Source organism: Neodiprion pinetum, chromosome 5 (assembly GCF_021155775.2).
Source record: "Neodiprion pinetum isolate iyNeoPine1 chromosome 5, iyNeoPine1.2, whole genome shotgun sequence".
NCBI classification, from domain to species: Eukaryota; Metazoa; Arthropoda; class Insecta; order Hymenoptera; family Diprionidae; genus Neodiprion; species Neodiprion pinetum.
Genome location: NC_060236.1, coordinates 4,249,818 through 4,262,383, shown reverse-complemented (window position 1 = coordinate 4,262,383; position 12,566 = coordinate 4,249,818). Strand labels below are relative to the sequence as shown.

The 12,566-nt window shown below is 37.9% G+C and overlaps 4 protein-coding genes across 4 annotated transcripts; 3 read left to right on the top strand and 1 right to left on the bottom strand.

Annotated features, from left to right (window-relative positions):
* Nucleotides 1–80: 80 nt before the first annotated feature.
* Nucleotides 81–3,289, top strand: LOC124220220 (switch-associated protein 70-like). Its single transcript, XM_046628784.2, has 9 exons — nucleotides 81–486; nucleotides 652–771; nucleotides 846–1,052; nucleotides 1,156–1,271; nucleotides 1,483–1,606; nucleotides 1,686–2,027; nucleotides 2,112–2,313; nucleotides 2,398–2,553; nucleotides 2,664–3,289. The coding sequence occupies exons 1-9, from the start codon at nucleotides 388–390 to the stop codon at nucleotides 2,927–2,929; spliced, it is 1,632 nt and encodes a 543-aa protein (XP_046484740.1). The 5' UTR covers nucleotides 81–387; the 3' UTR covers nucleotides 2,930–3,289.
* Nucleotides 3,290–3,551: 262 nt separating this feature from the next.
* Nucleotides 3,552–6,946, top strand: LOC124220226 (dynein regulatory complex subunit 2). The gene is made up of 5 exons (XM_046628805.2): nucleotides 3,552–3,695; nucleotides 3,800–4,390; nucleotides 4,476–4,868; nucleotides 4,940–5,089; nucleotides 5,198–6,946. Exons 1-5 carry the CDS (start codon nucleotides 3,552–3,554, stop codon nucleotides 5,384–5,386), a joined length of 1,467 nt encoding a protein of 488 aa, XP_046484761.1. The 3' UTR covers nucleotides 5,387–6,946.
* Nucleotides 5,722–8,776, bottom strand: thoc5 (THO complex 5). Its single transcript, XM_046628782.2, has 11 exons — nucleotides 8,556–8,776; nucleotides 8,326–8,463; nucleotides 8,023–8,237; nucleotides 7,832–7,907; nucleotides 7,551–7,736; nucleotides 7,311–7,443; nucleotides 6,987–7,226; nucleotides 6,802–6,904; nucleotides 6,491–6,692; nucleotides 6,118–6,418; nucleotides 5,722–6,038 (listed from the first exon to the last, which is right to left on the bottom strand). The coding sequence occupies exons 1-11, from the start codon at nucleotides 8,649–8,651 to the stop codon at nucleotides 5,722–5,724; spliced, it is 2,007 nt and encodes a 668-aa protein (XP_046484738.1). The 5' UTR covers nucleotides 8,652–8,776.
* Nucleotides 8,777–8,875: 99 nt separating this feature from the next.
* On the top strand, nucleotides 8,876–10,634 carry Vps20 (vacuolar protein sorting 20). Its single transcript, XM_046628800.2, has 4 exons — nucleotides 8,876–9,054; nucleotides 9,169–9,278; nucleotides 9,381–9,811; nucleotides 9,987–10,634. Exons 1-4 carry the CDS (start codon nucleotides 8,989–8,991, stop codon nucleotides 10,034–10,036), a joined length of 657 nt encoding a protein of 218 aa, XP_046484756.1. The 5' UTR covers nucleotides 8,876–8,988; the 3' UTR covers nucleotides 10,037–10,634.
* The last annotated feature ends 1,932 nt before the right edge of the window (nucleotides 10,635–12,566 follow it).

The following is a 12,566-nucleotide window of genomic DNA, read 5'->3' as shown; positions in this document are numbered from 1 at the left end:
CAAAGTACGATATGCGTATGTGTGTGTGTGTGTGTGTGTACTACATGCGTACTATGGTCATTCTTGATTACAGCCGCTAGTTGACTTGATTCAACAATCCTAGTTTCATTCTCTTCCGCAGAGGCGAACGTATCACAATCCCACGATAGGCTTCGGCGCGAGCCGACAGTGGTAGCGAATATCATACCCATATTCGTGCGTAATATGTGGGCTTGTATGTATGCGAAGGGAGAAGGTTGGAATTCAGATAAAGCAAGGAGTAGTGTCGAGTCACCAGTCAGCCAGTCATTATTCCTCTGCAGTTTTGCCAAGTCCCATTCGGTCTTATTGTTAGGCGAGGATGTGATTCTTCCAAGCTACCTGTTGAATCAGCGCTACCGATAAACTATGGCGTATTTGTTGAAAAACTTGACAAACAGCATCTGGCATGCGTTTTACGCTCTGCAAGGTGACACCCCGGGTATCGTTGCGAAATCTAAATTAAAGGTGCGTATGAATTCGAGCGTATCTCACAATGTTGACAAACGCACGCCGTATGACGTGATTAGTAAATATTATAATGCTGAAGCTGTTTACTTAACCGTGAAGTTTCTTAGAACTTTATGTTTGAGGGTGTGGCTTTTTTCACGATACTTTCACATGTCACTTCAGGTGTTGACAGCCAACTTTGGAACCTTGATGGATCTGTATGGGGTTGAGAAGGGGCTCGATGATTACCGAAGCACCCAGTGGCTGACGTTCGATCAATTTTTATATTACCTACAGAATGAAGTAAGTTTTGTCACTATACTTATTCTTATTATTATCGTCATCATTTGTCGGTACAGTCATTTTATCCATCTCAGGTCTTTGCCTCTATTTCTGATGCAACACCAATGCAAACCTGCAGACTTCTTGAAGAACGTATCGAGGAGATATGCTGGCTTGTTTCTCGAAAAGCGTACGCAGATCAGAAACACAGAGTCTTTGAAGATCGCAGCATTTATCAACTCTTCAGAATATTCTGTCTTTTAGCAGAGATGGGAACACATAACGCAGAGTCATCGTATCTCGTAAGTCATCGTAAAAAATTCTACTCCCTTACTTTCCAAACAATCAGATCTTATTCTAAAATCCTTAACACTTTTTAATCTGAGGTTTTTTTACTCGTAATAGATAACCATGCACAGCAACGAGGTAGCTCAAATATCTTCCCAACTCGTGACATCATTGGGTCTTCATTGGGACTCGTCAGACTTTGCCGAATTATCTGCAGCGTTGACTGCATTCAGGTAATACTTCTTTTGCAAATGTCTGCATGTTATGCGTTTCATAAACAAAGTTGTGTTCTGAATCAAATGCAGAAATACTTGTTCAAATTTATCTTGGTTTTAGTTATCGTAAAAAATCACTGTACCTAAAGTTGAAAGACTTTCAGACTGAAAGAAGCAGGATCTCCTTGTCTTATCCATGTAGCATTTAGTTAAACGTATTTCCAAAAAGATTCCCCACATTTCTGGCAGTGTTGGAGTCCAAGTACAGCGGTGGAGGAACTTTGGACACAGCTGCTGTAGCTGAGGCTATAGATGACCTTTACCAGATCTATGTTAATGACGTCATCAAAAAAGTGAGGCACCGCTAAGGCGATCAAGTTCTGAAATATCAATCTTTCAGAGATCCTATAACTAAGTCTTTTAATTTTCCAGGGATATCTGATCAAGAAAGGATTTCTCTTGCCAACAATGCGATACTACTGGTTTGTCCTTCAGCCGGGAAAATTGACTTACTACAAAGATGCCCAGCAGAAAGATCCTGCTGGAGTGATAACCCTAAATGTAAACTGTTGGGCTGATGCTGTTAAAGATTCTGGAAAGCTAGATAAACAGTTTATTCTAAGTTCACCAGACAACAAGGCACTTGAACTGGTCGCTGATGATCATAGGGGCAGATTACAGTGGTTAGCCGCACTGCAAATTGCCATTGATCATTCTGGAGACAGAATTGGCTATCAAAGGTCTTTAGCGATGCAAAGACGATCCATGCGGCTGGTAAATAAATTAAAAGACAATTTACACTGGCACTGACAGCACATTGAAAGTGAGTATTGTGATGGAATATGTGATTTTTCTTAGGCTAAGAAACAACTGAAGGAAGAAACGGGGATGGAATTGCAGCATGAACGCCAAGCACGAATTGCCGCAGAGTTACAAGCAAGAAAGCTGGAGGCGTTATCTAGAGAAGAAGGAGCCAAGGTACAAGAGCTTGAAGAAATCAAATTAAAACTTGAAAGACTTTTGGAGGAGGAGAAGCAAGCCTTACAAGATGAAGAGATAGGTATTAATTTCTCTTCAACAATTACCTAATCAACTAGTTTGGCTCTGATTGCTTTTTTTAGTTTATCTCTAATTTTTCGCATAGTTCGAAACCTTCAAGCTCGAGTATTGAAAGAAGAATGGGAAAGGAGAGAGCAGCTAGAAAAACTACAACAAGAGCAACAGGAGCTCCTTGAATCAGAAAGATTGAAGCGCCTTGAATTCGAACAGAAACAGCAAGAAAATGAACTAAAATTACAGGGTAATACCGCGATTCTTGTCAAATTCTTCCGAGTGAATCAAAACATAACATTTTATTTACGAAACACAAATAGCGCGCCTGACTTCATGAAAATCTGAATGTCTTTACAGAAGCAGCAGCAAGACTTGAGCAGCTAGAATCTGAAAGACAGGGTCTCGATGCAGAGCTGAGGTCTGTGCGGGAAAAAGTAAGACAAGCTGAAGGAGCTCAAATACTATTAGAGGCGCAAATTGTTGTAACCAGGCCTTTGAGAGGTGGAGAACGAATCAGACGTACTCAAAGCATGATTCCTACTAGTAAGGAAAGGTCTGATGCAATAGAATATTTAAAAGATCGGGTTACTTCCACACAGGAGGACATTCACCCAGTAACGTAAACGCCGTATAAAAAAATTCCTCCTAAAATTTGCCATGAACTGATTGCCATTCCTGTAGCTAATTAATAACTAACGTAGTAATAACAATCATCCTTTATCTTGATCCTTTGCCGGTTTGATAACATGGTGCCCAGGGGTAGCGTTTTGGTCGTTAGATCAGTTATTTTTAGTTCTGTTATTTGTATTTTATCAAAATGTATTAATATACTCATAAGTAATGTTGGGTATTTTTATTTTCAATTTACATTTCATATTCAGAGCTGTGTTGTAATTATTTAGTATTTTGAATATAGATTGTTCTCTATTTACAAATTAGATATACACAGAGAAATACATATTTTATACATACCTATAATAACTTCACTATATCTGTCAGGGTAAAATATTAAATAAAATTTTTAACTATCAATTGCATTATGAATCAGTAAAACAAAATATAACAACTTTTAAACGCATATGGATGAATCACAAGTATTGTTGATTTCCATGGTGACTGTTGAAAAATTGATCAAACACAATCGGCTAAGTTCTTCTGTCTGTGGAATGAATTTAGTTGCTTGGTCTAATTCCCAAAGTATACGTGAATTTAACTTACTTACCCAGTACATAATAAATTTTGAATATGCCTGCAAAAAAGAAAAAGGGCAAGGCATCGAAATTATCGCGTATGAGCGATGAAGAGCGAGCCAGATATTTGCAACATCGAGCGGAAATAGAATTGGAAGCCAAGAGGCGCAAGCAACAATTAATCGCTGCTTTTACAAAGGTGAAATTCAATTCTACAGTTATGAGTAGATTATTGTTACATGTTACCATTCAAAAGACGCAAGCAAGTTTATAACAAAGAATAACGAGCTTGTATGTGTTTAGAATAAACTTAAGCATGAAGAAGCATTCTCAAGATTGAATACTGCGAAAATAAACGAACAGTGGCGTCATTTGCTGCGTCAAATAAAGTGTAAGGAATTGTATCAGGACGTTAAACACCTTTGGCAAAATTTCGACTGTACTTTGAAAGCCAAAAACTCAATAATTGCAAAACTCTACGACGAGTTAGAATTATCCGACAGAGATCACAGGCGATCACAAGAGGCTCACATCATGATGATTGATAAATTCATAGGTGAATTAAAGATATACATACTCATACACATGCATATCACATTTCTGCTCAGAGGAGACAATACTATGTTGACCATAAATATTTTAACAATGAGTCGCATTGCGTATATTTCAGGCATACACAAGCAGAGATTGAGTTATTTGCATGACAATTATGTGAAAGAACTCAGAGAACTTGAATACATTGGCACGGTAGAATTGACTGAAGTTAAAAATAAACTGGAGAACAGTTGTAAGGAACAAGACACTATTATATTTGCACAGAACAAAAGTCTGGAGAGTAGCTTAGAAAAAACAAGGTCACAGAATGCTATCCACACACGTACCATCGTGCATTCGGTATGTAAGTCACACATTTCTTTTTAGGAAAATTATTGGGAAGGTTTCTATGAAACAATAATCAAACTACATGTGATGCGATAAGAAAGAGGAAGACATAATGGAACTGAGGCACCGTGTTGTGGGCAATATGGAGAATCTGTGGTCGCAACTGCTTGCGACAATCACAGACTATGAAGTGCTGACGGAAAACAAAAGGAAGCAGTATGAGTACTTGAAGGAACAGGATGATGCTGTCAGGGCAGAAGCAGCTATGTTTCCTAAACAACAATCCCAGCTCTTAGACACAATCGATATTACCAAAGGACAATTAGATGATTTGGCATGGGAGCGTGGGGAGCAGATAACGGAGTTGAAACAACAGCTGGAGCAGCTGAACAAAGCGATTTGGGATCTGAGATCCAAAATAAAAATGGCGCAAATAACAGACGCCATTCGGCTGAAGAAACTCAGTGTTATAAGCAATGGAGTGAAAAAGGTAAATCTCACTATTGGTGATTTAAGATGTAAGTACAATTTTTTATGCCTATTCTTTACTCTTGATCGTAGGAATTGGATAAAATTCTGGAAAAAGGAACGATGTTGCAGCTTCTCAGTCAATTTTGTTCAAGCTTAGAAGAACCACGAGATGGGATTGACAAGTGTTCTAATAAAGATAACGACTTATTACATTGCTACGAGAAAACGGGCACAGAAAACGTAATAATATATAAAATTCAAATAGAATCAGGGTCTCGGGGAAATGAGATTTATAATCGTAGATGAGTTAGCAATTTTTGCAAATCAAGTAATTACATTTTCTTCCAGGTGACAGAACCGTTCGACAGAATGGAAAAGTTCTGGAAGCGATTTAATGAAGTGAAGGCAGAGAATATTTTAATGCGGAAAGAGCGTGCACAATCGTTGCAGGAAAACAGGCATTTGAGGCACAACTTGCGTGTGTATCTAGTTACTGTAGCCAGAATGCCAGCTGCGAGACCTCATACAGCCATTTAAACATTTTTAGTTAAAGAAAATTTCAAATTGGTCTAGATTTTCGCATTTATTTTAATATAAATATTGATGCACACAAATATGAAATCTAGATCGGTATACGTATTTTATTCCAATGTGTAAATCTAGATACCAGTTACTTCACCTCTCTTGGAATAATTTTTTCGTTTTTTGTTTTGTTATTCTTAACTGACGTTTACGCTAAGTGTGAATTTCTCATTCAAACATGATTCAAATGAAAATACCGCACGTTTTTGCAAGTGTAGAGCTGTGTTGATTGAAGTTAATCGGCCATTTGTACTTTGTGACAGTCCAAGAATGGAAAAACTGTTGAATTTCTATCGATGGGTAAAAATTCCTCCACCCAGAGTCAAATATTTGTAAGGCCTCGCCCTGGTCCTGCCTCTGACTGGATGAAAGAATATTTTCTCCTGAGGAACTATACCCTCTGTTTCAAGATAAATATCAAAACAAGCTCTCAGTCGCTGCAATTGTGCAGATAAAGTTGGTGGCTTTTCCCACATGACATTTACTTCTCGCTCAATATCCCTCAGGATATCAACGGATGCTGGTACGGTAGGATTGAGAGTGATGCTGAAAATTGGTGGTACTCGTGGATAGTCAGGTTTGATGGCTATATGAGCGACAAGTTCACCTGGAATGAAACGCGTCGTAATTAATACACTGACAATAATAAAATTGCAGTTATTAAGAAGACAAGAACTGATACTAACTGCTCTCTCTGCGTAGTACAGCTTCATAGAAAATATCCATCGGTGATACAAGGCCTTTTTGATAGAACGGGGGCGTATTGTCAAAGCTTGAGTAACTCTTCCAGGACAGAGTGTTGAACTTGTGTAGCACAGTAGCTATCTTGCATGGCATTGGATCACTACTATCGGTAAAAATAGAGAGATTCCCTGATTCCAATTGGCGTATTTCAGAGCAGAGCTCAAGTCGTGCTTTCACTCGTCGTTTTATCTCTTTAAGAACACATTCCACACTGTCCTGTGCCAATCCGTGATTGACTGCCACCTGTAAAATACATAACATATTAGTTAAGAATGATTTAAATTCTATTTGTGTTTCCAAATTTCAATATACAACCATTTGTTTAGCATTATCCGACGTAATGAACCGCAGCCCAGCCATGCGCTGAGCCCAGTTATAGGGAATGCCTAGTTGCAGAGACGGAAAGGGGCCCAAGCCATACCGACATAATTGGTAATGATTAGCTGGATTTGGGCTCTCCAGACCCAAATCACCAGGGAATAACTCTCGAAGTACCGAATCAGACACCAACATATCCCTGTCAATGAAACAATCAGTGTTTGATAAATTTTAGTTATTCTGGATAATAAATTCTGTAAGTAATATTTTGGTTTACTCTTAGAGTACTTATTAATAATATGTCATACCCTGCACTAACGCCACCTGGATTTTCGGTATCCAGTGTGGCATCTAATGTCACCACATTCAGGTAGCTCATATAAAAGAAGTTTAGCGTCAGTTTGGTGTTACCTGTACAAAAATTGTATCAAACAATAAATTTCTACCATAAAATATTCCTTTGCATGAGTAGAGATTAAAGTCCGAAACTCACTTTTGAAAACCATTACGAGTCTTACGCTCAATGGATGTCTCTGCAATAGTCTAAGTTTCTTTTCCTCCAGCCTAGCTTCTTTCGACATTCTGTGGTGTCTCTTTTTATGGACTGGTGTTTCTTCTACAACCCCATCTGTTTGATTGTCTTGGTCAGAGTCTGAGTCTTGTGACCCCTCTTGGCTGTTGACCCTCTTGGCATCATCATCATCTCCTTCTATACTCACGAGCAGTGAGGAATCTGAAGCAAATAGAGAACACATGAATGATCATTGCTCGAAAAAATTCTTTCAAACTTCTTTGTTGCAGAGTATAGTGGACGTACCATATGCATCTCGATACGCAGTCGCCTTTGCGTAAAGAACATACAAAGGTGAGGCTAATAATGCAGCCTTTTGATGCTCTTGCCGTATTTTGTCTAATGGTAGGCCAAGACTTTCCTGAAGTGGCTTACTTGCCTGTGAAAATGAAAAAAAAATTCACATGAGAATACTTGTACCCGGAGGCTGGAATAATATTGGAATTCGTTGAAAGAATAAAAATTGCATAGGTCTGGCAGACGTACCTCTAAAATTGTACGTAATTGGGGTGCGAGATTATCCAACCGAGTTTGTTTGGATTCTATACTGGCAGCCACTCCTTTCTTGCTGTCAGTAAGCTCATCGCACAACGCAGCCAGCTGCTTCCTCTGCATCAACTCCCACTCCAAACGAGCTAAGCGCAGTTGGTGAGGGTCGTTTTTGGTAATTTCCTTTTGAATTAGAAAAAATTTATCACGTAATGGTTCACAAAATAATTTGGAATAAGGTTATACTTCAAGGTAACCTTAGTTATAGTAGAACTTACTGGCCTAGAGACAGACTCAGGTGCCTCTTTATAAAATTCATCCTCTGGGACAAGTTCGATAGATTCGTCTTTTGATCTGGGCAGAAATAATTATTCTTTGAGCATAGGTATTAATGGCAAGAACCAAAAATTATTTTTCTATTGAATTTCTGTGGGAAATTTATGTTGAAATCAGGTACACTTGAACTCACTTGAATTGCAAGCATTTGACGACTTCTTTCTTGAGGTGCATGACCTCGTAAAGTAGATTTTGTAAATGCAAATGCCTGCTATCTACACTGCTCTTAGCTGCTACTAAGGAGTCCCTTGCGAACTTTGTTCTGAACTTTTCCATTCTATTTAACTTTTTCAATTCAATGAAAGCGAGTGATGTTTGAATCTGCAGTTCACGAATCTCTTCTTTCGCCTGAAAATGAGATGAAAATCACTCTTCAATCTTAAACAAGAAATAACCACATGAATTAAATCATTCAAATGCCAGGTACGTTACTAACACTGTCCTCGCTGTTTACTTTCAATTTTGCTATCTTATCCATCAATGTTCGAATATTTTCGCACATCGACAAAAAATTCTCTGAATCCGTCGCAGGCGATCGATCCATTGCCTCCTTTTCTTCGTAAGTTGTTATTACCTGTACAAAGGAAAAATAAATTTTGTGTTAAGTTTTATGGGTCCAAGATTGTTATGAATTCGATGGGTTTATCATATTGCCGGAAACCTAACCTTGTACATATCGGCATCCTTGACTGGAGTCGTTACCCCAGTAGTCACGGATTTTCTTCGCTTCTTTGTGGACTCAGTTTCATTTTCTTTACCCATTCTCTCAAGATTCCTGTACGAATAATAATTCTTGAAAGGTCTAAATCCCGGTTATGACTCACACGATCAATCGAGGTTATGTTTACTACCTTCGATCAGTTAAAACGACAAGTAGGAACTACAAAGAATATAAATAGCGGCTTGTAGACCCTGGATTAGTTCACCAATACCCCACAAGATGGTATTAGCGGTCAATTTTGCGGCTCGATTCGCCGCTCAATCTCGAAATCGTATGTTTTGAGGACGTGTTATCGCATCAGTTGCGAAGTGTCAAGTCGCGATAAAATTTTTTAACTAGTTGATTAGATATATTTAATTTACATTGAATAGAAAAAAAATGGGAATATTTTTCTCGAAGAAAAAGCCTCAGAGTCGAGTTACTGAACAAGACAAGGCTGTGCTGGTTCGTATAAAAAATAAAACTACAGAATTTTAACCTAATATAACCTGCTATGGGTTTGACACATCAAATCTACGTATTTATGTAATTATATTTCACAATTGCATATCATTTCAGCAACTGAAACAAACGAGGGACAAGATAAAACAATATCAAAAACGGATCGAACAAAGCATCGAAAAGGAGCGTGAAATAGCAAAACAATTAATTCATGATGGAAAGAAAGAGTTGAGTATATGACGTCGCTTTTTTCTGTTATGATTCTTCATTTCTCAGTAATGGCGGTAATACAAGGTAAAAAATTATTCATGTACTTCGTTGATTTTCAGCCGAGCTTTGCTGCTACTTCGCAAAAAGAAATTCCAGGAACAATTGCTCAGCAAAACGGATGGTCAGCTCGAAAATCTGGAACACATGATGCACGATTTGGAGTTTGCACAAATTGAGTTGAAGGTAATAGACGGGCTCAAAGTTGGAAATACTGCCCTGAAGAAGCTGCATGATATTCTGTCGATCGAAGACATCGAAAAAGTGATGGATGAGACCAGGGAAGGAATTGAAAAACAAAAAGAGCTAGACGATGTGCTCAGTGGAACGCTGTCAGATGAGGACGAAGGAGAGGCGGAGGCTGAGCTGGAGGCGCTGCTGGCCCAAGATAGGGAATTACAAGATAAAGAAGAAGAAAAAACGAAGATTCCTGAAGTTCCAAAGGAAGTTTCTCTGCCTGACGTTCCCACGGATGAACCGGTCAAGCAAAGAGGTATATTCTTCTTCCTTGTTGTGTCAATCAATCTTCAGTTGCCATTGCACACAGCTATGCAAAGATGTCTTATCGTTACCAGCAATCCAGGGAATATGCATTGCTGTATAAATTATAGGAGTATATTTGTGTACCTTGTTCATTGACGTATGCTGTCTATATTTACTGTTTGCAGAGTCACCAAGGGAGGAAAAAATACGAGAGGCAGTACCATTGGAAGCGTGAATGATAATTCAATTTGTGTAAAACACAGATTTTTATTAATTCCTTGATTTATTAGACGTATACATTTTACTTCTTTTATTTGAAAAAAAAAATCTCTTCTGTGACGTGTTCCACTGACTGCGCCCAGTGTATGCTACGTGCAGTTTCTCCATCTTACGCCCATTTCCATTGACAAAATTATGATAAAAGTGAAATTTGTACGTACCGAGTGCAGTGGGTGGAAGCCACTACTAATACCGCCGGAGTGTGTATATATGTACAGTGCTTTTTGTACAGTTGTTAGTTGTATGGAGCTAGTAGTCTGATGAATGAACCAAAAAAATAGATTTCATAGATCTATCCACCTAAATTTCAATTCATCTTCGGGATCGCATCGCCAAAGTCTTAAAACTTCAATTGGATTACAAATATTGAAGCGTGAGTGCAAATATCAGAGTTATGTTTATATGGTTTAGGTATCTGACTTAAATTCAAAATGTCTTTAGTGTCATGCTTCTGTGAGTGTGACTCGAATTGTATACCTAATATCAAATTGTTAACGACAACATTGTGCATCCGTTAAATAAATTTTTTCACATTATTATTGTAAACGTAACAATTAGCCACTTTTTATTTTGGTAGAACGCAGACTATTGCAGGTCTGCGTTTTATCTCAATAAGAAATATTGCAGATTAGAGATGAACAATATTATTTGTTATTTCTCACCCAGACGAGAGTACACGTTGCGATTACCGAGTTACTTGAGACTTTTTTTTCTCTCATTGAGTGCAATAGTAATCATTTTAAGCTCTCAATTGTCACATGGATGGTGTTTATATTTTTCCACAAATAATCATATTTTCATCCATCAAATTGATTGCGTCACTGAACATATAAATAATTCCAATTTCATACTCAGCGCAATCGCAAAGAGGATCACCTTATCATCTAACTAATTTACAACTTTAAACATTTCATTCTCTTTTAACTATGTGAATGACGTGCAGGTAAACGAAATTCCTCAGAAATCACGCGGATAGTTGCTGTCTCTTCCAGTTATCAAGACAAGCACAATTGTTATCTAAAAAAAAAGACAATGTAAAAAAAAAGAGAATTCTATTATAGTTGTTTGGTTACAACATCAGTATTCAAGTTATCAAACTTTTATTTGCTATTATTGTATCTTTTCTGCAATTTTTCTTCCAGTTACAATGGAGTACCCAAACTTTCAAAACATGTTTCTCTTGAATTGTCTCTCTGATTCGTTTTTTCAAATATGGCAAGTTTTCGTCGCAGAACGATCAGACATATCGATCGTCATTCGATGATCCAAGCACGAGATCGCTGGTTGTTTTTACGCGACTGTTTTCAAAGTTTCTGGGTTCGATGATCTCATATCTCTGATCGCTGTGAGCACAATTGTCCGATTATATTCGGCTAACAAAACTACGTCAAAGTTTGAGAAAACAATTGAGCGAAGTTGAGGAGAATTACGGACACGGTAAATAAGGTACTTTACGATTATTATTCTGTTTTCACACTCAATTACGTATTCGCGTAATTGTTATTGTATATATATCTCTCTCTCTCTCTCTCTCTTTCTGTCGTGTTTACCTCTCGTCGGAGAAATTGCACCCCGATGTTGTTGTTATCACCATCTAATTGTCAGCCGTGTTTTGCACAGATAGTCCAGTCGGAATGTATGTACATTTTTATGCGGGTTTGTTTTTCTAATCGTTGGGGACACCGATGGTCTAAATCCAGATTTTCAATCAGATTCTGCAGTATCTTCGTCCACCATCTTGAATTTATCAGGAAATCTGTTTTTGTCTATTAATTCGCCCATTTTCAAGTTTTTACTGAACCAGTCGTATTAACTAAACTTGTACCATTAAGGAGAAGAAAAACTAAATTTGTAGAAAATTGTATTCTTCGCAACTTTGGTCATAACAACTTTTCGTCTGCGATCGATCTTTTTTAACTTAATGTGGAACCAAAAATTCAAGACGGCAGCCGAAGCTACTGCAACCTACCTAACCTCTTGCAGAATCTGATCGATATTCTGGATTTATTATCAAACTAAAATGACCAGAAAAAGAAAATAATGGTATCGAAAATTTGCAATTTCAGGTATTTTTTTTTTTTGTGACACTTTGACTGGGCTAAGATTAGTATATCAGTGTGCGAATAATAATAACGTTAGCTGTTGCTCGGCTTTTTCTTTTTTCAAATTACAGAATATACTGACAAAAGTTTGTATTTGACCCTAAAAATCATTTGTTTCGAGTTATTCGAAAAGCATAACCTCGATTTATTCCATTTCCCGTAATATGGCGTAAAAATTATCTAAGACCAATCCCGTTCCAAAAACATCGCACTACGCGTTTTCAACGCGAGTCAATCAGCGCCATCGATCAATCGACCGATGTTTTCCGCTCGGAATTGCCGTGCGCTTTCGATTTCCAACATGGCCGCCGACAGGATGAACATAGCTACAATTACACCTACTCGCGTCTTCCCATCAAAGGCAAGTCATACCCTTTAATGAAC

Coding starts and splice junctions, on each gene's coding strand:
- LOC124220220 (XM_046628784.2), top strand. CDS start 388: ATGGCGTATTTGTTGAAAAACTTGACAAACAGCATCTGGCATGCGTTT. Junction 1,053..1,155: donor ACGCAGAGTCATCGTATCTC/GTAAGTCATCGT, acceptor TACTCGTAATAG/ATAACCATGCACAGCAACGA. Junction 2,314..2,397: donor CTTACAAGATGAAGAGATAG/GTATTAATTTCT, acceptor TTTTTCGCATAG/TTCGAAACCTTCAAGCTCGA.
- LOC124220226 (XM_046628805.2), top strand. CDS start 3,552: ATGCCTGCAAAAAAGAAAAAGGGCAAGGCATCGAAATTATCGCGTATG. Junction 3,696..3,799: donor TAATCGCTGCTTTTACAAAG/GTGAAATTCAAT, acceptor GTATGTGTTTAG/AATAAACTTAAGCATGAAGA. Junction 4,869..4,939: donor TAAGCAATGGAGTGAAAAAG/GTAAATCTCACT, acceptor TCTTGATCGTAG/GAATTGGATAAAATTCTGGA.
- thoc5 (XM_046628782.2), bottom strand. CDS start 8,651: ATGGGTAAAGAAAATGAAACTGAGTCCACAAAGAAGCGAAGAAAATCC. Junction 7,444..7,550: donor AATTACGTACAATTTTAGAG/GTACGTCTGCCA, acceptor TCATTTTCACAG/GCAAGTAAGCCACTTCAGGA. Junction 6,693..6,801: donor CCAGGTGGCGTTAGTGCAGG/GTATGACATATT, acceptor TTTCATTGACAG/GGATATGTTGGTGTCTGATT.
- Vps20 (XM_046628800.2), top strand. CDS start 8,989: ATGGGAATATTTTTCTCGAAGAAAAAGCCTCAGAGTCGAGTTACTGAA. Junction 9,279..9,380: donor ATTCATGATGGAAAGAAAGA/GTTGAGTATATG, acceptor GTTGATTTTCAG/CCGAGCTTTGCTGCTACTTC. Junction 9,812..9,986: donor TGAACCGGTCAAGCAAAGAG/GTATATTCTTCT, acceptor TACTGTTTGCAG/AGTCACCAAGGGAGGAAAAA.